Raw genomic sequence first — 25,861 nt, 5'->3', positions numbered from 1 at the left:
TATCTCTTTGGAGTTGAGACTTTAGTCTTTGCAACTTTACAGATCTTCTTTATACGCCAAGAGCTTGTAACACTCCAAAGAGAAAGGAAAAATTGAAATCGCATCATATGACCCCTTTAAGAAATATATCGTGATATAAATTTTGGCCATATCGTCCAGCCCTAGTCCATAGGTTTAAATTTTGATAAACGGATCAAATATAACTTTTACGAAGAGGGTCCTGTTGACAGACTCATAATTAAAGAATCCTCATGTGGACACATGGACATCAAGTTAAGAAAGCAGATGACTCACCACTGGACTCTCCATGATTCCTTTGAGGAAGATGAGGTCCAGGTCATTGGCTGTGGTGGAGCTGGTGCTGTCACTCAAGGTGTCTAGAAGACTTTGCATCACTGAGGATGAAAAAGAAAAAAGGGTTCACATGTTACAAAGAAAACATTTCTCCATCCTTTCATAGAGGAACAGGCCACTCAAATGACATTACATTAGAAATTAGTCCATCTCTATAGACCATATGAGCGATGAAAACAGTTTGATTTCTCAGCTGATTTCATTGGCTTATTAGACAGTCTATGCTGACTGACCTCCATTGGTGTCTAAGGTTCAGCCTATAGTTTAAAAGTGTGCACTCAAACGACTTTTGGAGACAAGAAATTGTGACAACCGAAAAATGCATGCATAAAACATGATGTTGAGATAATCATTTCAGAAGCACTCCACCATACGCTGTTCAAATGACAGAAATGTTAATGGAAAATAAATGTATTGTTTTCAACTTTTGCCCACTGATCAAAGACAAAGTTTTTCCTCTTCAATGCGAAACAAGCAAATTATCTTTTAAAAGAAGCCTCATTAAAGCCCTTCTAACATCATGTTCCAGAGCAGATCAGAGAGACAGAAGATGATTTATAGTCTTCCATTAATCATTTTGCTAAAATAATGTTTTTGGATTGCTTGAATAGTCCTCATTATTTATCCGTTGAAGTCCTTGTTTGTACATATTTAAGATTGCTAGAAAAAAGATAAAATAAATATTAATTTTCTTACTTGAGAAGCACTCGAATATACATGAGAAAAGATCAGAGCAGTAGAGAAGCATCAAAACTGAATCTCCTCAAACTCAAACAGAATTTCATGAAAGGAAGTTTCTAGAAAGATTCATGAGTCCCCTGTGGCTCCTATGTTATTCTCTTAAATTCCCCCTGCAGCATTCTGCATCACTCACACAGAACACGTTCATGTTTCCCTTGTATTCTCAACTCTATTTTCCCTTGTTCAGTTTTCAGACATGTTGCATAGTCTACTTCAAACCAAACAGAGTGAAACATAAAATGATGTGTGACAGAGCAATTCATGTTTTGTGGGATTGGTCAATGCTGGAGGATACAGCAAACAGATTATGAGGAATCCAGAGATGTACACGTCATTTTTTTAAAGAATAAATTAAGGTGAAACTTTGAATAAAAAAGTGGAGCCTAATTCAGTTTCTTGTTATAAAAAATATGTAAATAAAAGCATAAGTAGGCTAATTTAATTGTTTGTTGTAAGGAATTTAATATATGCATTTTTAAATTTTAATTATTAATTTTTTTTTATGTATTTTTAATTATTGTTTTTTAGACATAAATGTAGGTATTGTTTGAATGTCAATGCCATCGAATTCAATTAAGATTTAACTTGGTTTATTTTAAATATTTTAAATATTAGATTTTCACACCTGAGTCTCCCTGCACATATTTTACAACTAGCAGGTTTTTTTTTTTCTTCCCATTTTCAAGAACATTGAAAAAAGTATACCTTGAAAGCAATATTGCTTTGGGTAAAAGCACCTGCAAAAGGCATAACTATCAACTAGGCAATGAAGTATTTAAAAGTTGTCTAGTGAAAAAGTAATATATTTAAAATACATTTATTTCATACTAAGTAGTCCAAATCTATTGACATATTTACTGACATATCGTTCGAAACTTACCAATATAAAAATTATAATTAAATTTATTTGGAGTATTTCTTTACTGCACAATGCACATTTTTTTATATTAAGCCTAAAATGTGTTTTGATGTAACTATTGATGAGGACTGTATGATCTTTGAATAATTTCGGTCTTTAAATACAAGATATTTAAAGTGTACCTGAAGTATACTTGCAATAGTTCCACTTTAGCACAATCAAATATACTTCAGTATGTCTTTAGTTGGACTTCAGCACTACTTCCGCACAATTAAAGTGCATTAAGTACAAAACTAGTTGCTCCAATTTAGCAGACTTTAAGTATATCAGTTTAGTATACTAAAAGTACAATTTCAGGGTATTTTTATTAAGTACATAAATATGTAAATGTATTTGTAGCATACTTAACATGAAATAGATATATTTCAAATACATTTTAGTCTATTAATATTTTACTAGTGGTCTTTTGAGTCTTCATATTGTGTTTAAAGGAAAAGCTCACTGACTATCAGATAAGCTGAAAACTGTTTGACAATTAATATGTAATAATTATAGCATGCAGTAAATACGGATTTATAGAACTACAGTATACTGTATTTTTATTAAAACTGTTATTCCCGATCCTGGTCATGGGCACATTTTGGATGTTTGGATATGTCTAGGTGAGTTCACCTGATTCAACTCATCAGTAAAGTGCTCACAGACTGAATTGGGAATGTCAAATAGGGGACACATACGTAACAGTACTGGAGGAGCTCCAGGATCAGAATATTAAAATGTATGTATCTCTTTGGAGTTGAGACTTTAGTCTTTGCAACTTTACAGATCTTCTTTATACGCCAAGAGCTTGTAACACTCCAAAGAGAAAGGAAAAATTGAAATCGCATCATATGACCCCTTTAAGAAATATATCGTGATATAAATTTTGGCCATATCGTCCAGCCCTAGTCCATAGGTTTAAATTTTGATAAACGGATCAAATATAACTTTTACGAAGAGGGTCCTGTTGACAGACTCATAATTAAAGAATCCTCATGTGGACACATGGACATCAAGTTAAGAAAGCAGATGACTCACCACTGGACTCTCCATGATTCCTTTGAGGAAGATGAGGTCCAGGTCATTGGCTGTGGTGGAGCTGGTGCTGTCACTCAAGGTGTCTAGAAGACTTTGCATCACTGAGGATGAAAAAGAAAAAAGGGTTCACATGTTACAAAGAAAACATTTCTCCATCCTTTCATAGAGGAACAGGCCACTCAAATGACATTACATTAGAAATTAGTCCATCTCTATAGACCATATGAGCGATGAAAACAGTTTGATTTCTCAGCTGATTTCATTGGCTTATTAGACAGTCTATGCTGACTGACCTCCATTGGTGTCTAAGGTTCAGCCTATAGTTTAAAAGTGTGCACTCAAACGACTTTTGGAGACAAGAAATTGTGACAACCGAAAAATGCATGCATAAAACATGATGTTGAGATAATCATTTCAGAAGCACTCCACCATACGCTGTTCAAATGACAGAAATGTTAATGGAAAATAAATGTATTGTTTTCAACTTTTGCCCACTGATCAAAGACAAAGTTTTTCCTCTTCAATGCGAAACAAGCAAATTATCTTTTAAAAGAAGCCTCATTAAAGCCCTTCTAACATCATGTTCCAGAGCAGATCAGAGAGACAGAAGATGATTTATAGTCTTCCATTAATCATTTTGCTAAAATAATGTTTTTGGATTGCTTGAATAGTCCTCATTATTTATCCGTTGAAGTCCTTGTTTGTACATATTTAAGATTGCTAGAAAAAAGATAAAATAAATATTAATTTTCTTACTTGAGAAGCACTCGAATATACATGAGAAAAGATCAGAGCAGTAGAGAAGCATCAAAACTGAATCTCCTCAAACTCAAACAGAATTTCATGAAAGGAAGTTTCTAGAAAGATTCATGAGTCCCCTGTGGCTCCTATGTTATTCTCTTAAATTCCCCCTGCAGCATTCTGCATCACTCACACAGAACACGTTCATGTTTCCCTTGTATTCTCAACTCTATTTTCCCTTGTTCAGTTTTCAGACATGTTGCATAGTCTACTTCAAACCAAACAGAGTGAAACATAAAATGATGTGTGACAGAGCAATTCATGTTTTGTGGGATTGGTCAATGCTGGAGGATACAGCAAACAGATTATGAGGAATCCAGAGATGTACACGTCATTTTTTTAAAGAATAAATTAAGGTGAAACTTTGAATAAAAAAGTGGAGCCTAATTCAGTTTCTTGTTATAAAAAATATGTAAATAAAAGCATAAGTAGGCTAATTTAATTGTTTGTTGTAAGGAATTTAATATATGCATTTTTAAATTTTAATTATTAATTTTTTTTTATGTATTTTTAATTATTGTTTTTTAGACATAAATGTAGGTATTGTTTGAATGTCAATGCCATCGAATTCAATTAAGATTTAACTTGGTTTATTTTAAATATTTTAAATATTAGATTTTCACACCTGAGTCTCCCTGCACATATTTTACAACTAGCAGGTTTTTTTTTTTCTTCCCATTTTCAAGAACATTGAAAAAAGTATACCTTGAAAGCAATATTGCTTTGGGTAAAAGCACCTGCAAAAGGCATAACTATCAACTAGGCAATGAAGTATTTAAAAGTTGTCTAGTGAAAAAGTAATATATTTAAAATACATTTATTTCATACTAAGTAGTCCAAATCTATTGACATATTTACTGACATATCGTTCGAAACTTACCAATATAAAAATTATAATTAAATTTATTTGGAGTATTTCTTTATTGCACAATGCACATTTTTTTATATTAACCCTAAAATGTGTTTTGATGTAACTATTGATGAGGACTGTATGATCTTTGAATAATTTCGGTCTTTAAATACAAGATATTTAAAGTGTACCTGAAGTATGCTTGCAATAATTCCACTTTAGCACAATCAAATATACTTCAGTATGTCTTTAGTTGGACTTCAGCACTACTTCCGCACAATTAAAGTGCATTAAGTACAAAACTAGTTGCTCCAATTTAGCAGACTTTAAGTATATCAGTTTAGTATACTAAAAGTACAATTTCAGGGTATTTTTATTAAGTACATAAATATGTAAATGTATTTGTAGCATACTTAACATGAAATAGATATATTTCAAATACATTTTAGTCTATTAATATTTTACTAGTGGTCTTTTGAGTCTTCATATTGTGTTTAAAGGAAAAGCTCACTGACTATCAGATAAGCTGAAAACTGTTTGACAATTAATATGTAATAATTATAGCATGCAGTAAATACGGATTTATAGAACTACAGTATACTGTATTTTTATTAAAACTGTTATTCCCGATCCTGGTCATGGGCACATTTTGGATGTTTGGATATGTCTAGGTGAGTTCACCTGATTCAACTCATCAGTAAAGTGCTCACAGACTGAATTGGGAATGTCAAATAGGGGACACATACGTAACAGTACTGGAGGAGCTCCAGGATCAGAATATTAAAATGTATGCGTAGGTGTCTATTCATTCACATGAATACATTTCAGCATTGGAAAACACAAACAACCTCATTTTTCATTTCATGGAATTAAAGAGATCCATACATCTTTTATGAGTTTTTGTCGTGAGAAGGTGAAATAAAGTTATCTATGGACTCACAGTACAAAGCAGTGAATTAAAATCTGCATATGATCAAGGTCAACCGCTATCCCAAGACTGTTGCTAAGCAGTGACAGTGAATGTGAGCTAAACTGTCTATGTGTACTGGTATTCACTACATTATGGGGACCAAATGTCCCCACAAGTATAGTAATACCAGTAAATTTTGACGTTGTGAGGACATTTTTAGGTCCCCATGAGGAAACAAGCGTTCAAGTGTTTTGAAACTCTAAAAATGCAGAAAGTTTTCTATAAGGGGTAGGTTTAGGTGTAGGGTTGGGGTAAAGGGATATAACATACAGTTTGAACAGTATAAAAACCACTACGCCTACAGAATGTCCCCATAAAACAGGGAAACCAGCGTGTGTGTGTGTGTGTGTGTGTGTGTGTTCTCATAGGGATAAGTCACATACAAGATAATAAACCTCTTCTTTCATCCTGGAATTCCTTCTGTGATGGAAAACAAATCAAAGGTTGGCCAATTAAAGGATGAGATCTGCCATTTTCTGTGTTCTGTTCCAAAACTAGTAAGCAGCCTATCTAGACAGCATAAGTGTACACCTGATGTAAAAAGCTCAGGTGGCAGTAAAATTATATTACAGTACCTTATCTTACCTAAAATCCAAATCTAAGAGAGCATCACATTCAAAAAAGGCAAAATACATTGCAATAAACTCAGAAAAGTATCTTAAAGGAATAGTTCACCCAAAAATGAAAATTTTGTCATTTACTCACCCTCGTGTCGTTCCAAACTTGTGTACGTTTCTTTCTTAGGATGAACACAAAAGAAGATATTCGGAGGAATTTTGAAGAATCAAAATTCACTTTTGTGTGAACTATCCCTTTAAATGATACTTACCATAAAAAGTCCTATACAAATACATTTTTATTCAATTGCCTGATTTTTTTTTTTTTTGGAATACATCTAACATCACTTTATTATTGGGCAGGAAAAAAACAAGATTTTAAAAACACAATACAGCCAGTATTCATTTGCTTGCAGTGCAGTAACAATATAAAAACCAATTATTGAATTTTGCAAACAATTGTTTTTTGTTTTTTTTATGCAAAATATTTTGTTTTTACAGTATCACACAGAATAAAATAGTTTTTATACAATTTATATTTTGGGGGGGGGGTGCTGCTCATAAGGGGATTGTCATATTTAGGGCTCACCGTTATATCAGTTCCATTTAATATAAACTATTATTGCAATTAACATGCATTTAAAATCAGTTAATTCAGATTGCTCTTTAGTATATTGTAAAGTATATTGTTTCCATAATTAGTATTCTTTTAAAAGTAGCTAAAGTGTAGCAACTGATTAGTCTTTGGAAAAGAGTTTGTGATCGTGCTTCAAATAAGAGACACTGATGTGAAAAAAATCCAAAGCAGCGAATGGAGTTTTGCTATAAACTTTTTTTTTTTTATCAATTGGTGGCACACACAGTGCTTTAAGACTTTTTTTGTTGTTGTTGACATTAAAACTAAAAAATCCCATTAAAATTTTGCCCATGAGCTAAGAGGTGGCAAGCAGGTTGCATATTTCGAGCAACTACCATTGAGATGATTGGAAGCGCTAACGAATAGCTCTCTCCAGGTATTATAGACCTCCTTGCTATAATTAATACCACAAGAAGCTTTGTAATGTATATCTCTATGGAAACACGTCCAACTGGTCTATCTCTGAGCAGCAGGGTCAAGCTCATTACTAACTCTGGGTCGACATCCTGTCGAGACTGAGTGGCATTAAAGCTGGAAGCACACACCAAAGATACACACAGACATGTTTTTGAGTCTGAGCCCTGAGACCTTTAAGCTATGATGGATTAGAATTCTGAAACATCTTTTGCATCGACTGTATATGTGACTAATTTTGCCACATGCTCTGATGTTCAACAAACATCTGTCACTGTATATGTCTGTTTCACACTGAAGCAGCTCACTGCTGGTCACATTCAAGTCACAGATTTCTGTAGTGCTTATCTTGATGTAAGAGCTGCATTACTGTTTATTTTCCTAGCTCATGACTACCGCTGAGTGTTTGGCTTCTGACTCATTTCCATTCCACCACTCCTTTAGAAAGAGTGAAAGCCTGTAGTATTTCATTTTCAAACGTGCGTTTGTGCGGCAGAGCGGCTCCCTCTCGCACTGTATGACATTACAGACAACTAGTTGTCCAGTTGACCGTTCACACAGCACGTGTGTTCCGAGAATGCGGTTGTGAGTCCTGATATTTTACAGGTGTGAGTTCGGTTACAGAATCTGGTTGTCACACCCGTAAATAACCGAACTGTGTGTGACCGTAACCGTATTAAGGACTCACATACAGGACTGACAACCGTATTCTGCTGCTGTGTGAACGTGAAAGAGTGAAAGCCTGTAGTATTTCATTTTCAAACGTGCGTTTGTGCGGCAAAGCGGCTCCCTCTCGCACTGTATGACATGACAGACAACTAGTTGTCCAGTTGTCCGTTCACACAGCACATGTGTTCCGAGAATGCGGTTGTGAGTCCTGATATTTTACAGGTGTGAGTTCGGTTACAGAATCTGGTTGTCACACCCGTAAATAACTGAACTGTGTGTGACCGTAACCGTATTAAGGACTCACATACAGGACTGACAACCGTATTCTGCTGCTGTGTGAACGTGGCCATAGAGGCGCGCACTAATGCAGCAAACATAACGGCAGTGTGGAAGCATTTAAAACTGTCAAGAGAAAGATGCAAAAATCATTACAAGCACCGACAGCGAGAGACCGTTTAGTACTGCATCTCATGTCTCCAATGAAAAGGGGAAGGGGTGGTTGTTGTTAGTTACTGTGTGATGATTAAAATCGTGAAATGGCCTTAAACCAGGCCCGTAGCCAGCTATGAGGCCACCGAGGTCCGGACCTCAGTAAATTTTTCATGTTCAATAAAAATGTGTTCTCTGAATGACTAATTTGCTGTTAAACTCCTCATATGAATGCCTGCATGACATGTATAATTCAATTTAGACAGTTTGCAAGAATGTTTAGCGTCCCTGGTATGAAAATGATCACTGCAAGATGCTGGCGGAGTGAACACGTCTTCAGAGAGTTGTGATTGAGGGCGTGGGCGCAGCCTCCGTGTTGCCAGATCCAGCTATTGTTGCACCTTTGAGGTTACTGCCCCAGTAAAGGGCTAAAATACAATTATAGTATATTTTATTTCTGACAGTGTAAACAAAAAAGGCCTATGGAATGTTAAAAAATTATGTTAGGTATCGGTATCGATACCGGGCTTGAAAATATTGGTATCGGATCAAAAATAAAATAAGAGATATCCCCTATCTCTAGTGTGGGCGCAGGACTCGGACTTGTCTTTTCCACTTAATTTAACACTTTAGAAAGTTAATAAAGTAGGAAGTTGCAGTTTAGAGTCAGCAATATCTTTATATTATCTTATTTGCAAAAGATTGGAAATAATTTCTGTTTATTTTTATTTCTTTTTAGTTTTTTGTTTGTTTTAGTAGCAATATTTGGCAACACTGCATCGCCGGCACTTAAACTGACAGCAATCAAAAAAGCCCATGGACAGGTTTTTGCTGACAGGACATTCGGTAAGGGAAAAGCAAAAATTATCATGATATTATCTGTCATAAACAAATATAGTAAAGTATTAACAAATTTTGATGCAATAAATAGGGTATGTATTTATTAAAAATAATCATCCCTCCAAAACAGAGAAAACATCTTTCACAAACATCTACATGTCTATATAAGTGTTTATAGTGTATATAATTAGTTGTTTTTGTAGGGGTTATTATAACACAATTCTTTAACACCAACCCCCATCTTTTCATCAACACCCCACCAACACCATTTTTATGAATTTTTACAAGGCATGTGACAATGTGATACGTGCATCTTCCCAAATTAGTAATGAGAATAAGAATGAGAATGAGAATTTATAAATCTGCTGCTGTCAACAAAAAGATGCACTGAGGACTTCCTGCAGGTTTCCATCAAAATAAAAGCTCCATCAACATTCATAAATGTTAGTATTGTAATTTTACTGTTGTTCTGTTAAATACAATTAAAAAGTAAGACAATAATAATGATAAAAATTACAACAGCTCTATTAATACATTTATTATAACATTGACACGTAGTGTTCAAATTGGGATCTGTATTATGTTCTAATGTTTTAAAATAATTCCCTTCTGCACAGCAAAGCTGCATTTATTTGCATGCCTGATTCAAGAAGTGGGTCTCAAAAATGGCCACAAAATATAATTTTACTAATTTATTAATTTTAAGTTAAATTGTGCTTTGTTGGTATAATGTCTGCTAGAATGTAAAAAATGTTCAGTGTTAAATAAGTATTTTTAAATTGTTTTGTATTAGTGTACAATGTTTAAAAATAATAGTTTATTCTATGTAGTGTCCATTTCATTGATTTCACATTTAATATTGGAGGCATCCAAGTTATTTGACACCAACACTGGTCACTACTGTTGCACTATAATGCTGCTTCTGCCACCTTATGACAATAGATTTACACTTCGAATTAGGTAGTCTGTCATCAATGACAGTAGCTCATTGGAAAAGGATGGAAAATGCCCTTCATGTCATGAGCCGGGTTTGACTCTAGTTTTCTTTACTTTTCTATTTTGTGCTGTGCTATCCTAGACTCAGCTGTTCGCGATCACAATCAGCGCTACGCAGATTTTCCTCTCTATTTCTCTCTGCATGTTACGAGGTCTTTTGCCAGATTATTGTGCTTTGATGTCAGTCTCTTGGCAACTCTTTCCCGTCAGTTGTATGATCTAGTCGAGTTCAGTCCTGTATTGTCACGTCGTGTCCTGTCGTGTGACTTACCTGGATTTCTGCCCAGTCTCCCAGTACCCGCTGCCAGCATTTTGCTCTCCTCCGGATGCTGTCCTCCGGTCCGTACAAGTCTGAGAGGTAGTCGCTCCTTGCCCTGCAGCCCGGGGTGGCGCCCCGAACTCTCAAGTCAAGTCAACCCTTAAGTTCCAGTTCTTCTGTGTTAAGGTCCAGTTCTGCGACCACCGAATACAGCCAGTGAATGGCAGACTGCCTAAGTTTGTTTTTGTGGACAATAAATCCTCTGTTTGACTTGCCTTTGCTTCTGGGTCCTTTTATCGTGACAGAATAATCTGGTCAAAGGATGGACCCAGCGAAGGAGACTCCAATTCGTTCAGCAGTGGAGCTGCAGAGCGCAATGCTGGGCCGACACGAGGAGGAACTCGCCACCGCCAGGTACGCCGTGGAGAGCCTGTCAGCCCAAATGACGGATTTAACCAATCTGCTGCAGAACCTGCACCCTGAGCAGCCGGCCGTGCCTCAGCCACGTAATTCTCCAGAACCTCGCATTAACAATCCCCCTTGCTATTCTGGACAGCCCACAGAGTGCCGAGCCTTTTTGACGCAGTGTGAGGTGGTTTTTTCCCCTCCAACCTACTACATATGCCGAGGACCGCTCCAGGGTAGCTTTTGTGCTCTCTCTCCTGACTGGGCGGGCTCGTGACTGGGGAACGGCAGTGTGGGAGTCGGAGGCAGACTGCTGTGAGCGATTTTCTTCGTTTAGGGAGGAGATGATAAAGGTGTTCGACCGCTCCATTTATGGTCTGGAGGCGTCTCGGCAACTAGCTACACTTCGCCAGGGTAGGTGGTCTGCTGCTGATTATGCAATCTAAGTCCACACTCTAGTGGCCACTTGTGAGTGGAACGAGCCAGCCCTCACTGCTCGCTTCTTGGAGGGTCTCTCTGGGGAGACAAGGGAGGAGATTCTCGCCCGTGATCTACCATCCCGCCTGGACCAGCTGGTGGAACTGGCTATCCGGATCGACAAGCGCTTTGAGACACGCCGTCACGCCCGCACCTCCACCCCTGAGCAACGGGTGGTTTCGTCAGCGGTCCCACCTCCAGTAGTAACCTCATTTGAACCCGAGCCTATGCAGCTAGGTGGTCTCCGTATATCTGCTGCGGAGCGTCAGCGCCACATTACGGGGGGTCTCTGCATGTACTGTGGTGCTCACGGGCATTTCGCCGCAAGATGTCCAGTAAAAGAGAGGGCTCGCCAGTAGATCGGGGAGTACTGGCAAGCGCGACTACCTTTTCCCCATCTCCCAAGACTCGCACCTCCCTCGAAGCCTGCTTACGCTGTGGGGGCTCCTCTTTTCCCTGTGCGGCCCTTGTTTATTCTGGGGCTGAGGGGAACTTCATGGATGAGAACTGAGCTATCGATCACGACATTCCTTTTCAAGTATTAAGTGACCCTCCTACCATCTATGCCCTGGATGGTCGCATCCTCTCCAGGATCCTTTGAGCCACCGTTCCGGTGAGTCTCACCATTTCCGGCAATCACCAAGAGACAATTTCATTTTTTATTTTTCGTTCTCCCCTAACGCCTATCATTTTAGGGCACCCTTGGTTAACTCAGCATAATCCTCAAATTAACTGGGTAGAGGGGACCATTATGTCTTGGAACTTATCTTGTCATGTTAAGTGTCTTGTCTCGGCTGTGCCTGTTGATGGATGAAGCTGTCCTTCAGTCTGCTGGTCCTGGCCTGGAGACTCCGCAGTCTCCTCCCTGATGGCAGCAGACTAAAGAAACTGTGTGTTGGGTGGGTGGGATCACCTGCGATGCAGAGGGCTTTGGATTTCAGGAGGGTTTCAGGAGGAACCCGGAGATTTGTCTGGTGTCCCGAAGGAGTACCACGATCTGCGAGCGGTTTTCAGTCGTTCCCGGGCTGCTTCTCTCCCTCCCCATCGGCCATATGACTGCAGCATTGATCTTGTCCCGGGCAGCACGCCACCTCGTGGTAGACTTTACTCTTTGTCTGCACCCGAACGCGAAGCGCTCGAGAAATACCTTGCAGATTCGCTGGCCGCCGGTACCATTGTTCCCTCCTCCTCTTCCGCTGGCGCGGGGTTTTTCTTTGTCAAAAAGAAGGATGGTTCATTGCGTCCCTGCATAGATTATTGTGGGTTGAACGACATTAAGATTAAGAACCGGAACCCGTTGCCACTTATGTCGTCGGCCTTTGAGATCTTGCAGGGAGCAAGGATTTTCACGAAATTAGACCTTCGCAATGCGTATCATTTGGTGCGCATCAAGGAGGGAGATGAGTGGAAGACAGCTTTCAATACGCCCCTAGGTCACTTTGAATACCGGATTCTACCGTTCGGGCTTGTCAACGCTCCAGCTGTGGTCCAAGCACTCGTGAACGATGTCCTTAGGGACATGCTCAATGTTTTTGTTTTCGTGTACCTGGACGACATTCTAATTTTTTCACCCTCACCCCGGGAACACGTTCAGCACGTGCGTCGTGTGCTACAACGCCTGTTAGAGAATCGCCTTTTTGTTAAGGCCGATATGTGCGTTTTTTATTGGGTTTTTGGGTTTTGTCGTGTCCGCCGAGGGCATTAGTATGGATCCGGCCAAGGTGCGTGCCGTTATCGATTGGCCCATTCCTGAATCACGCCCCGCTCTCCAAAGGTTTTTGGGGTTTGCAAACTTTTATCGTCGCTTTATTCGGAATTTTAGTCAGGTGGCCGCCCCCCTTACCACCCTCACTTCGACCAAGTCCTGTTTCTCTTGGTCTGAAGCAGCTCAAGTTGCCTTCGACCATCTTAAGAGATTATTTACGACCGCTCCTATTCTTATCACTCCCGATACTACAAAACAATTCATAGTGGAAGTTGACGCATCTAATGTTGGTGTGGGAGCGGTGCTGTCGCAGCGCTCTCCACAGGATGACCGGGTCCACCTGTGTGCTTTTTTTTTCACCGTCTCTCGCCAACGGAACGCAATTACGATGTAGGTAACCGCGAACTCCTGGCCATTCGGTTGGCACTAGGCAAGTAGCGCCACTGGCTAGAGGGGGCAGCCCATCCATTCGTTGTTTGGACAGATCATCGTAATCTCGAATATATTCTTTCGGCTAAGAGATTAAATGCTAGACAGGCACGGTGGGCTCTATTCTTTGCACGGTTCAACTTTACCATTTCCTACAGACCAGGCTCTAAGAATACTAAACCCGATGCGCTGTCTCGTCAGTTCGGTTCCTCGGAGGACGGCTCATCCACAGAGACTATCCTGCCCGATGGTCGTGTGGTCGGGTCATAGTCTGGGGAATCGAACGGCAGGTTAAGAAGTGTCCGACGGGTAGATTGTTTGTTCCCAAGTCCATGCGTCCAGCTGTTCTCCGCTGGAGTCATGCCTCCAGGCTCGCTGCGCACCCTGGAGTGAGGGGAACTCAAGCTACTGTCCGTCAGCGTTTTTGGTGGCCCGTTTAGTCCATGATGTACGCCGTTTTGTAACCTCGTGTTCAGTCTGCGCCCAGTCTAAGTCTAGCAATTCTCCGCCTGCCGGTCTGCTTCGCCCCCTCCCTATTCCGTCTCGTCCTTGGCTGCACATCGCTTTGGATTTCGTTACTGGTCTGCCTCCTTCCACGGGTAACACGGTAATTCTTACAGTCGTTGATTGCTTTTCCAAGGCGGCCCGTTTTGTTCCCCTTCCCAAACTCCCCTCCGTGAAGGAGACGCCGCTTACAGTATTTGATCACGTTTTTAAGATCCATGGGCTACCTCCTGACGTTGTCTCCAATCGAGGGCCACAATTTGTCTCTCAGTTTTGGAGGGAGTTCTGTCGGGAGATCGGAGCTACGGCCAGTCTGTCGTCAGGATTTCACCCACAGACTAATGGACCAGCTGAATGCGTCAATCAGATTTTGGGACGCTTGCTCCGGACTCTCACAACCCCACTTCCTGGTGTGAACAGCTACCTTGGGCCGAGTACGCTTATAACTCGTTACCGTCGTCATCTACCGGGTTATCTCCATTTCATTGTTGTCTAGGTTACCAACCGCCGCTATTCTCCTCTCAAGAATCTGAGGTCTCCGTCCCCTCGGTCCAGGCCCTTATTAAACGCTGTCGACGTACCTGGAAAAGGGTGCGCAATGCATTATGTAATACAAGAAAGCACACCTGTCAGGCTGCCAATCGTCACCACTCTAAGGCCCCGAGATACATCTGTGGCCAGAGAGTATGGCTATCCACTCGTAACCTACCCCTACAGTCTCCGTCTCGTAAGTTAGCGCCTAAATTTATTGGCCTTTTTCGATTGTTAAGGTGCTCAGTCCGGTGACTGTGCGACTTAGATTACCTCCCTTTTTAAGACGGGTTCACCCGGTTTTCCACGTCTCGTGTATTAAACCCGTTATCCGCCCTCCCTCCCTTCCCTCACCACCCTCCCCCCTGTCCCTGTCTTTAGAGTCAAGAAGCTGTTGGCTGTCTGCCCTCGGGGGAGGGGTTTCCAGTACTTGGTCGATTGGGAGGGGTACGGCCCGGAGGAGAGAAGCTGGATCCCGGCCCGGGACATTCTGGACTGCTCGCTCATTGAGGACTTCCGTCGGTCTTGCCAGTCTCCTTCCTCGTGAGCACCTGGGGGTGCTCCTCGGGGGAGGGGTACTGTCATGAGCCGGGTTTAACTCTAGTTTTCTTTTCTATTTCGTGCTGTGCTATCCTAGACTCAGCTGTTTGCGATCACAATCATCGCTCGCGCTAATTGGGACTGAACCTGTTCCCTCTTTACTCTGATTTTCCTCTCTATTTCTCTCTGCGTGTTACGAGGTCTTTTGCCAGATTATTGTGCTTTGATGTCAGTCTTTTTGGCAACTCTTTCACGTCAGTTGTATGATCTAGTCGAGTTCAGTCCTGTATTGTCAAGTCGTGGCCTGTCGTGTGACTTACCTGGATTTCTGCCAAGTCTCCCAGTACCCGCTGCCAGCAGTTTGCTCTCCTCCAGACGCTGTCCTCCGGTCCGTACAAGTCTGAGAGGTAGTCGCTCCTCGCCCTGCAGCCCGGGGTGGCGCCCCGAACTCTCAAGTCAAGTCAATCCTTATGTTATTGTCAAGTCGTGGCCTGTCGTGTGACTTACCTGGATTTCTGCCCAGTCTCCCAGTACCCGCTGCCAGCAGTTTGCTCTCCTCCAGACGCTGTCCTCCGGTCCTTACAAGTCTGAGAGGTAGTCGCTCCACGCCCTGCAGCCCGGGGTGGCGCCCCGAACTCTCAAGTCAAGTCAATCCTTATGTTCCAGTTCATCTGTGTTAAAGTCCAGTTCTGCGACCGCCGAATACGGCCAGTGAACGGCAGACTGCCTAAGTTTGTTTTTGTGGACAATAAATCCTCTGTTTGACTTGCCTTTGCTTCTGGGTCCTTTTATCATGACACTTCATTGTGTTTGCACTAATAAATGCTGCTGCCTGCCAGCTGCAATCACCAATAAAACGTTGTTCCATATTTTTTTCTATATCATCATAAATATCATTATCGCAAATATTCTTGAAATATCGTGATATAATTTTGAGGCTATATCACCCACCCCTATTCAGCATATCAACAAAGTATATTAAAACTCAAGTCACTTAAACCTGCACCTCATTTCTCCATGTGATCTATTAAGTGCAATCTGTTCATTCCCTGGAGCCCAAATTATTAAATTTTTTCCTGTTCTCATTTACTTGCATAAAGATGCCTCAACTCAATTTCTAATTACATATTTCCACACCCCTCATGGGTTTTAATGGACGTCTTTAAATCTTTCGGGCTTTAATCTTGATCGTTTCTTAGCATTAACGGTTTTCATCTTATCTTATACTAATGATCTTAGTTTGTGCATTTGGTACTGTACACAGTACACACTCACTCATAACAGTGCCTACCTTTAAAAAATTCTTACCAAATAAAAGAAAAGCCCTGAAATTGCATTTACTAATATAGATCTAGAGATATAGAGCTAGCTAACGAGTTATTTTACATGCAAGGTTACAGTCATTCGTAATGTTTTTGTGCATTTCTCCAAAAATAATTTCAAAATCATTCCACAAATTTGTTAGAACCAGACAATGTCAGACAATGCAGAGACAGACAACATGGTAAAACAAGGGTAAACACTGGCAGTGCTTTTACAAGACTGAATTTGCTTGCAAAGTTTGTTTGCAAATATGCCTCATTTTTGTAATTCTGTTTTAGTAGCACAGAAACGGCATACTTCACCTTAAAGTTACAATGCTTTTGGGAAACAAAGAAGATTTGTACATTTGTTTCTACGATCTGCTTGTGATGCTTTTGGGAAACTCTGCCTCTATCAGTCTGTACTCTCATATTCTCAGGAAATTAACCATGTAATCAACATTCTTCTAAATTCCTTTTTACCCTATAAACCTCATAGCATACAAAAATGTCTGGAGAATACTGCATTATATTTAAAGTAATGCAAACATGAGTAGATCCAGTCATCTGAATTCTAACTGTACCATAATGCAATTTTACACTGCAAAGGTGGCACGGGAGCACTTCTGAAGTGGCATTTAGGTATCTTTTTAATGCTGCATTTAAGTTAATGCTGCTTTGTGCCTGCTCAAAATTCAGTGTAAATGTGCAATTATGCATAAAGCCAGACTAAATTATGCCTGCTTTGACTCACATCAGCCTCTAGCATCTAAGTACACAGTTATAACTGCAGCGCAATGCATTTATGTCGCCTCTGAACAGCAGTCTGTGTAAAGACACATAAATACCACTTCAGAAGCACTTCTGTGCCACCTTTGCAGTCTAAATTTGGCAATAGACTATTGAATGCTGCTCAGAGGTGGCATAAATGCATTTACACAGCAAATATAATTGTATGCTATGATGCTTTGCGGATCTGCAGGCTTAATTTAGTCTGGATTTTATGCTGCATGACATCTTTACAAAAATTTTGAGCAGGCAAAAAGCAGCATTAAATTGGTTGTGTAAACATGCCTTAATTCACCTAATCACAGACCATTACAACTATCCTTACTTGTTTTATTTTTTTTTTCGTTTATAAATCATTCCATAAAAGCATGTGCTAAATGAATAAATGTAATATAAAGCCCCATTCACACCGACAGTGATTTTATCACTGTTGTGAGGTAACCACTGAATAAAACACACACAAGTTTCCACACAGCATTATGTTATTACATTTCTGCAAGTGTGAAATCACATATCACCACTAGAACAACTGATCAAATCACCTTCGCTCCGTCTGCGATCTCACTGTAGTAGTGAATTACAATCTTTGAGTTCCTTAGACACAATCTGTTATTACACCCATAATTCTCTCTGCTTATTTCTCAACAGCTTGTATAAACAGACACATCACACCTAAGCTAGTCTCTCATAAATGTGTCACTCTTGCTCATGTTTTGGATTGGAGATGTCATCCCTGCTATTATTGCAATATACACAGCCGGCCTACAGGTGTGTAAGTGTGTAATTGAATGTAATCATGCATTATTCAATAAGCAAACTGAATATTCATGAGGCCGACGCTGCTTACTGTGTTCAGGAAAGATATGTTGTCGTTATATATTGTCAGCCTCTCAAGTGAAACGGGAATAGAAGTTATTCCGACAGTCTTATAATACTGCATTACTGTCAAGGAAACTGCATTTTTGTGAAAAGATGCAATGGAATGTATTTCACTCTATTGTAGTTTGAACCTCAAAGAAAGGGAGCCAAGAGAGAGAGGAAATCTGAAAATAAAGGAAGTTGTAAGACTCATTCTCTCCAGGCAGCTGTAACAAACACAGGATGTGCTCTCATGCACAAAGCTAATTGGACACTGGTTTGTCATCTCTCTTTCAATGCACCCCTCCTCATCTCTTCTCTCCACATGCACACACACATTATGTGCTAGAGGGATGTAAAAAAAAATGTTGGTGACAATTTTTATGAAGCCTGTATATATAGTGTATTCTTAATGCATTCATAAGGTCTTAGATTTTAACAGTTGTATGTTAAAACCACACAATATACCTTTCAATAAATAATTTTTACATTTTCAATTTTTTAATTAACACCAGAAATAGTATTCCTTGACCATGTTATCAACTACTATGAGAATATGATGCTTCTTAATAGTCATATCTATCAGTTCATCCATCATTACAGTTGTGTGTACTGTTCTAACTGCAAAACCACAGTAAAAAATGAAGTCCCTCTTACTCTAGTCAAATCACAGCATGCTTTTAAAGATCTGAACTGATTTTCTGCTCTCTGTGTCTTACCTCCTGGACCCTCTAGAGAGCTGATCGATCCAATCTCCTCCAGGGACATTCTGTTATAGATACTCCCAGCCATAGTTCAATCTCTCTGAAGCCTCTTTTCCTGCCTCAAATTCACATGCGTTCCTTCCCTCTTTTCTGTTCCTTCACTTTTTTCACCTCCTTGACGTCAGCATCGGTTTCCAGAAAGCCTCCCCACCTCTCATTCTTCCTCTCGCTTGTCCCTTCCTAGATCTTTCATTTCTTGATTGTTCTCTCCCTGTCTTGTGACACCTCAGGCTTTCTTGTTCTTCCCATTTTTGTCTTCCCTCTTCATCCCTCCTGTTGTAAGTTTAAAGGCAGTTTGAGGCAGTATAAATGGCTGGGCTTTCTGCCTCCTAATATCCTTCTATCTGACTCTAACAACACAGATTCCAGACACACAGGTTGCCAGAGAATTTCAGCCTCCTCCCTATCACTCCCTCTCAGCTGCTGAAGACTGTGACAGACTCGCCAAGAAAGCTCAACATAACTGTAAGACCAAACGCAGAGACCTAATAAGAGGAGACAATGCAAAAGAGAGAGAGACAGAATAGAGGTAAAAAAGGAGGAGGAAGAGAAAATGGCTCATGCGAACAAAGAGTGAAGAGGAAATTCTCCTTAGGAAAGAAGAATCACTTGAGAGCTCTCTATAAAATCTAATCTCCTTAAATGTGTCTCCTATGAAATTACATTGAAAGTGGAGACTTATTTAAGACTCTTGGATCTCTGTTGTTTTATTCGTGAGAAAATGTTTCAGATGAGCTCTCAACAATGTCTCAAACCCTGCCAAGATACGTCTGCAATGAGAGATCAATATGAAATTTCTATTTGAAACATTTCTTGTGAGGTACCTCCAAGATGACCTGAACGATCCTATGCACATTTATTTTGTTAGCTACAGTAAAGGTAATATATTCTTTTATAAACAGTTAAAGTGGTGGAGTGTTTGCAGTGATGTTGTGGTGGTTGTTATCACTGGTGACCTTTTAACATAAGCTCAGGCATGCAAAAATACCAACACCAGGCAAAATTCAACAACTGACAATCAACAAATAACTAAAAATAATTTTAGATTTAGATGATTCATTTTAAATAAAATAACTAATTTAAATAATAACACATTAACTAATGTTAATTTATGCATCGTGAAATCTTTCAATTCCATAAGTAAATTAGTATGCATTGGTCACTACTGACAAATATACCTTGTTGTAAACTGTTACCCAAGTAACTTGAAGTGACAACTAAAGCAGCTACAATAAAATAAACCACGTACTGTATTCATGCTGCAATGCATGCTGGGAACCCAAGCGCCAGTATGGTACTGTGGACATCACACTATTACAGTTAATCTGTAAATAAACACGAGATGTCTGTAATACAGACACAAATAAACACTGAGATTCTACAGCGCAATGCTGCTACATCAATTATTCCCTGTTTCTGTTCAATGTGAAGTCACAGTAAACTATTTATTTAGATTTAATTGTAATATAGTGTAGAAATAAAACTGTAAAAATTATCATGCAAGTAAAAGAACTATAATCCAACAAAATACGCTAAATTCACGCCAATTCATGCAAATGTAATACAGTGTGCTTTGTAAACATACTGGAAACAAACTCTGTAAATCTAAACCTTGTAATAATGAATAAATGCAAAACAAAACAAACTGGAGAGTCCCTATTTGTGCACATTTCTAACAGCTGGCTAAAGGAGTTGTATGTATGATGCTCAGTTAGCTGTCTGCAGCTTGTGTTTACTTGTGGCTAACTGGACCTCATTATCAAGCACTACAAGTGTCAACTGAGGTGAAATGAGGCTTGTATCCTTTAGACAGATCTAGATGTGTTCATATAGTGCTAAATTAGGACTCTGGATGACAGTAATGGCATAATGGCAAGGAAAACAGTTTCTTAAGGTGATCGGGTCAAGAAAACACATCGGATGGAAGCCAGCACATCTTAAGGGTGATGATGTACTGAAGTCTTGAAGGTCAATGCTCACAAGCTAAGTGGAAAGTTGATTGGGCTCTTTCCAGTGCTCAGAAAGTCGTTGAATTGTTGAATAAAGTCGTTTTTTTTTTCTTTTGCGCACAAAAAGTATTCTCGTAGCTTCGTAATATTACGGTTGAACCCCTGATGTCACATGGATTATTTTACCGATCTCCTTGCTACATTTCTGGACCTTGATCGTGGTAGTACCCTTGCTGTCTATGGGAGGGTCAGAGAACTCTCAGAATGCATCAAAAATATCTTAATTTGTGTTTGGACGATGAATGGAGGTCTTACGGGTTTGGAACGACATGAGGGTGAGTAATTAATGACAGAATTTTCATTTTTGGGTGAACTAACCCTTTAAGTCACTTTGGATAAAAAGCATCTACCTAATGGGCACTTGGGTCATTGACATGTCAAGTTCTTAGAAATGTGCACTTTGTATTCATCTTGGCTTCATAAGGTTTCTAAATCTTTTATACCATTTTCAAGAAAAGTTTAAATATAATGACTCTAATGTCATATGTTGTAATTATTAAAGGGGTCATAGGATGCCCATTTTCCACAAGTTGATATAATTCTTTAGGGTCTTAATGAAAATTATATGGCATTATTAATGGCATTATATGACCCCTTTAAGTAATTAACATATTTTCCTTACAACTTGATGTGTATCTTATCTCATCTAAAAGTCTTTAGATATATTTTCCGAGGTACAAATATAATTTCCCACAATTATTACATACATTTTTTGTGTGAGACACGCCACATGACATTTTACAATCTGAACTAACCTTGCTTTGTCATAAAAAGGTCTGAAATTATCTGATATTTTAAGAGACTAACTGACCTTGACACAGTCATGAGGGTGTGCTGTTTTATGTTTTTCTGCATGATGATGAAAGTTCATATTCAGTTTGTATAATTAGTGAAGCATTTTGGAAAAAAAAGAAAAGAAAAATAAATTATAATAAAAAAAATGATGCCAAATTATTTAATAATGTTTTCTTTTCAAGAATTTCATTCATTTAATTAGGCTTTTTTCATTGCCTTATCAGGCCAGTTGTATCACGCTGACGTTTTTTATTTTATGCCTACAAAATACATATTTAAATTCATTGTAATTCAGAAAGGTCGAAAAGCTCATCACAGAAAGGGTGCATTCTGCCATGGGAATTGCACCAATATCAGGTCTAATGTCCTTGTTTCTCTTGTTTTACAGTCTACAAAACCTCCTGAGTAGACATCAGAGGACAGATAGCAAAACATCCTGAGGTAGGTAGTATGGCTGCAGCCCCAAAGGGAGTAACTCAACATTTGGGTCACTAACCTGTGAATAAGAGTAATGTGTTCCAGGTTGCACCATTTATTATTCACACAAATGGGAAGTTGCCCTAATTTTTCTTGGTCTCTTGGTCTCTTTTCTCTCTGTGTGCACAACCCATTCAGTGCGATCACAGAGCTGAAAGTATCGGCTCTGAGCCAAGATTCTGTGCAGTGTAAGAGATTACAATGTGTGTATTCTCATGACTGCAGGTCAGCACTGAACGCCAATTCATTTAATACCAGAAACCTGCACAATGACAGAAGGATGGTAATGTCTGTGAAAAGACATACAATTCAAGGTGATGCTGATTTACAAGGTGCTTTAAGTATATATTCAGGGGTATCTTTGGTAACATTTGCACACACCTCTTTCTCTGCGTATCAGAGGACAGATAGCAAAACATCCTGAGGTAGGTAGTATGGCTGCAGCCCCAAAGGGAGTAACTCAACATTTGGGTCACTAACCTGTGAATAAGAGTAATGTGTTCCAGGTTGCACCATTTATTATTCACACAAATGGGAAGTTGCCCTAATTTTTCTTGGTCTCTTGGTCTCTTTTCTCTCTGTGTGCACAACCCATTCAGTGCGATCACAGAGCTGAAAGTATCGGCTCTGAGCCAAGATTCTGTGCAGTGTAAGAGATTACAATGTGTGTATTCTCATGACTGCAGGTCAGCACTGAACGCCAATTCATTTAATACCAGAAACCTGCACAATGACAGAAGGATGGTAATGTCTGTGAAAAGACATACAATTCAAGGTGATGCTGCTTTACAAGGTGCTTTAAGTATATATTCAGGGGTATCTTTGGTAACATTTTCACACACCTCTTTCTCTGCGTCTGCTCTGTTCAGCGAGCGGCAGAGAGGAGCAGCGCTTTCAGTTAAAACACATATTATGTTGCTTTTCTAATTTTACATGCATGTATAGCCGAAATCACAACACAGGAATTGTCTTTGTCTTATGTGTATTTGATTTCATCAGTCGATGGCTCGATTATAAATCAGGATTTTTGTGCAGATTATGTAGTCTTATGGGTCGCGTTTCAGTCACTATTTCATATTAATTCAGTTGTCTGACAACAGAAACAGTAAAATTAGAGTATTAAAAACTTGTAAAGTATTAATTTAAGGTACATTTAGAACAGATAAAAATGTGCGATTAAGTTGCGATTAATCACGAGTTAACTTATTACAATCATGCGATTAATCACGATTAAATATTTTAATCGATTGACAGCCCTAGTATAAACATACTGTTGTTCATTGTTAATTCATGCTTGTTTAAAATATATAAACTAATGTTCATTTATACAATTTTAAAAATGTTAAAAATGTATTAGTACAAATTAACATTTAGTAAAAGTATTGTTCATAGTTAGTGCATTACACATAATGCATTAATTAATGTTAACAAATTAAACTTCATTGTAAAGTGTTGCTAATTAAACTAGAATAACTTTTAATTATAATTTTTTAATTTCATGAAATTAATTTTAATTTTATTTTCTCCATTCTAAAGTGCTTTGACGTAATTAAATAGCAGAAAAAAAATAAAGTATTGTTCATAGTTAGTGCATTACACATAATGCATTAATTAATGTTAACAAATTAAACTTCATTGTAAAGTGTTGCTAATTAAACTACAATAACTTTTAATTATAATCTTTTAATTTCATTAAATTAATTTTAATTTTATTTTCTCCATTCTAAAGTGCTTTGACGTAATTAAATAGCAGAAAAAAAAATTAAAAGTGACATGTAATGTCTGCACCATTAGAGCCACAAACTGAGCTGCAAAAACACTTTCCCATCTTTCATTGTTTAGAAAAAAACAATCCCACCTCAAACTAAACAAAAATTGCACACTACTCTTTTAATTATGATAAGAAATTCTGGTTACACTTTATTTTAAGGTGTCCTTGTTACAGTGCAATTATACATTTAAGTACTGAGTAATATTAATTAACTACATGTACTTACTATATGGTTAGGGTTAGGATTAGGGTTCGGTTTAGGGTTACTTGCCTGTAATTATGTATAATTAATTGTTATTATAATAGTAAGTACATGTAACACGTGTAACAAGGACACCTTAAAATAGTGTTACCGAAATTCTAAAATCTAAATCATTGAATACCTATATACATAATCATATACATAGAAATTCTAAAATCAAAAATCTAAATGATTGAATACCTATTTACTTTTTACTCTATAATATACATAGTCTTTATACTTTAATATCTGGACCCCGCTATAAATTCCAAATTCTTAGTTTATGTTACTTTTTCATCATCCCTTCTCAACACCAACTCCCCTGTTCTCAGAATAGTTTTTGTACAGGAGGATGTGATCATCTCTCTGTTTTTGTCTTTGTTTCAACAAAAGAACATCATAACAGAACAATGAATTGATTTCATTCTGTGTAGCTGTCCAGAGAGATACAATGATATTGACTCAAGTGTCTCTTCGGTGAAAGCTAGGTCTGAAGCTTGGCAGATGTGTGGATGCTCAGTGTAGCACAAACATTTAATCCCAGTTTATTGTGGGGTTTCAGCCACTTTCCCTCCTCATTATATCACAAAACCCTTTTGTGGATTAACAAGGTTTTGGACTGGTAACAAACTCTAAGTTCAGTAAATCATTAAGATAACGCATCTTACCTGAGTCAGAGCTGGCGGAAGCTACTGGCATTTTCGTTTTCTTTTAGAGCGTCTGTCCACGTACCAAATTTGTCAGAGGCCAACTAGAGAAAGAGAGAGAGTTTCTGTGTGAAAATCACATGGTCAGCCCAAGTATTTACCCCAAATCCACCCTCTCTGCAGAGAGCTGCAATACATTCAGTTCTGGTTAGATTACTTACAAATTGTAGCTTGTTACTGAATACAAATTACATGACGAAAACTGTAGTTAGTAGCATAATTGTCAAGGCCAGTGAAGGAAACAAGGAGGAAGGATCTAAATGCAGATTTTTTTTTCTTTAATAAGCAAGATACTCCAATAAGACCAACCAAAAATCGCAAGAGAGAAACTTGTGGCAGTAATGAAAAATATATGAAACAAAAACATAACATGAAACCAGACTAGAAACGGAATAATCATTACGGTAATATACACATTTTAGGTAATGTATTCTGATTACATTTAGATTACTTTTTATTAGTGCTGTCAAACGATTAATCGCGATTAATCACATCCAAAATAAAACTTTTTGTTTACATAATATATGTGTGTTTACTGTGTATATTTATTTTGTATATATAAATACACACATATGCATGTATATATTTAAGAAAAATATGTTATCTTTATATATTAAATATATTTATATATAATATAAAATATAAGAATATAAATGTATATGCATGTAAATATTTCCAAAATATATACTGTATGTGTGTGTGTATTTATATATACATAATAAATATACACAGTACACATACATATATTATGTAAATAAAAACTTTTATGTTGGATGCGATTAATCACGATTAGTCATTCGACAGCACAACTTTTTATGTAACTTGTTTATCACACAGATTTAAACAGGACTATTTTGCATGTTGACCTAAAAAAAAAAACTACAAAGAGAAACAAATATATATATCCTTTATTTTCAAAAACATGAAGTGCCAAGGTTTCTCAGGAAGTTTGTGATTTGATAAAAAGCTAATTATTTAAATTGTGCAAATGTAAATTTAAAGAAAAAAATAAAAAATTTTAAAATAAAAATAATACTTGAACACTAAAAACAGTCAGGGCCATCCTTAGCTGACGCGGGGCCCGGTGCGAGGTACGTTTCGGGGG

At 38.4% G+C, this 25,861-nt stretch overlaps 1 protein-coding gene across 4 annotated transcripts in view; it reads right to left on the bottom strand.

Annotated features, from left to right (window-relative positions):
- Positions 1-24,796, bottom strand: part of LOC107684751 (MAGUK p55 subfamily member 2-like) — a 45,920-nt gene extending 21,124 nt beyond the window's left edge. For 2 of the 4 annotated variants that reach the window (XM_016481102.1, XM_016481103.1), the window contains exons 1-2: positions 18,712-19,170; positions 3,032-3,132 (exon numbers count right to left, since the gene is read on the bottom strand). In XM_016481102.1, the coding sequence (XP_016336588.1) occupies positions 3,032-3,132; positions 18,712-18,784 (174 nt within the window). In that variant the 5' untranslated portion in view covers positions 18,785-19,170. Of the gene's footprint in view, positions 1-294; positions 395-3,031; positions 3,133-18,711; positions 19,171-24,717 lie in introns of those variants that run through there. The other 2 variants (XM_016481104.1, XM_016481105.1) reach the window with 2 other exon arrangements.
- Positions 24,797-25,861: the final 1,065 nt, after the last annotated feature.

Source organism: Sinocyclocheilus anshuiensis, unplaced genomic scaffold (assembly GCF_001515605.1).
Source record: "Sinocyclocheilus anshuiensis isolate Anshui unplaced genomic scaffold, SAMN03320099.WGS_v1.1 scaffold537, whole genome shotgun sequence".
Taxonomy (NCBI): Eukaryota; Metazoa; Chordata; class Actinopteri; order Cypriniformes; family Cyprinidae; genus Sinocyclocheilus; species Sinocyclocheilus anshuiensis.
The sequence above is the reverse complement of the archived record's forward strand: the minus strand, read 5'-3'. Positions and strand labels throughout refer to the sequence as shown.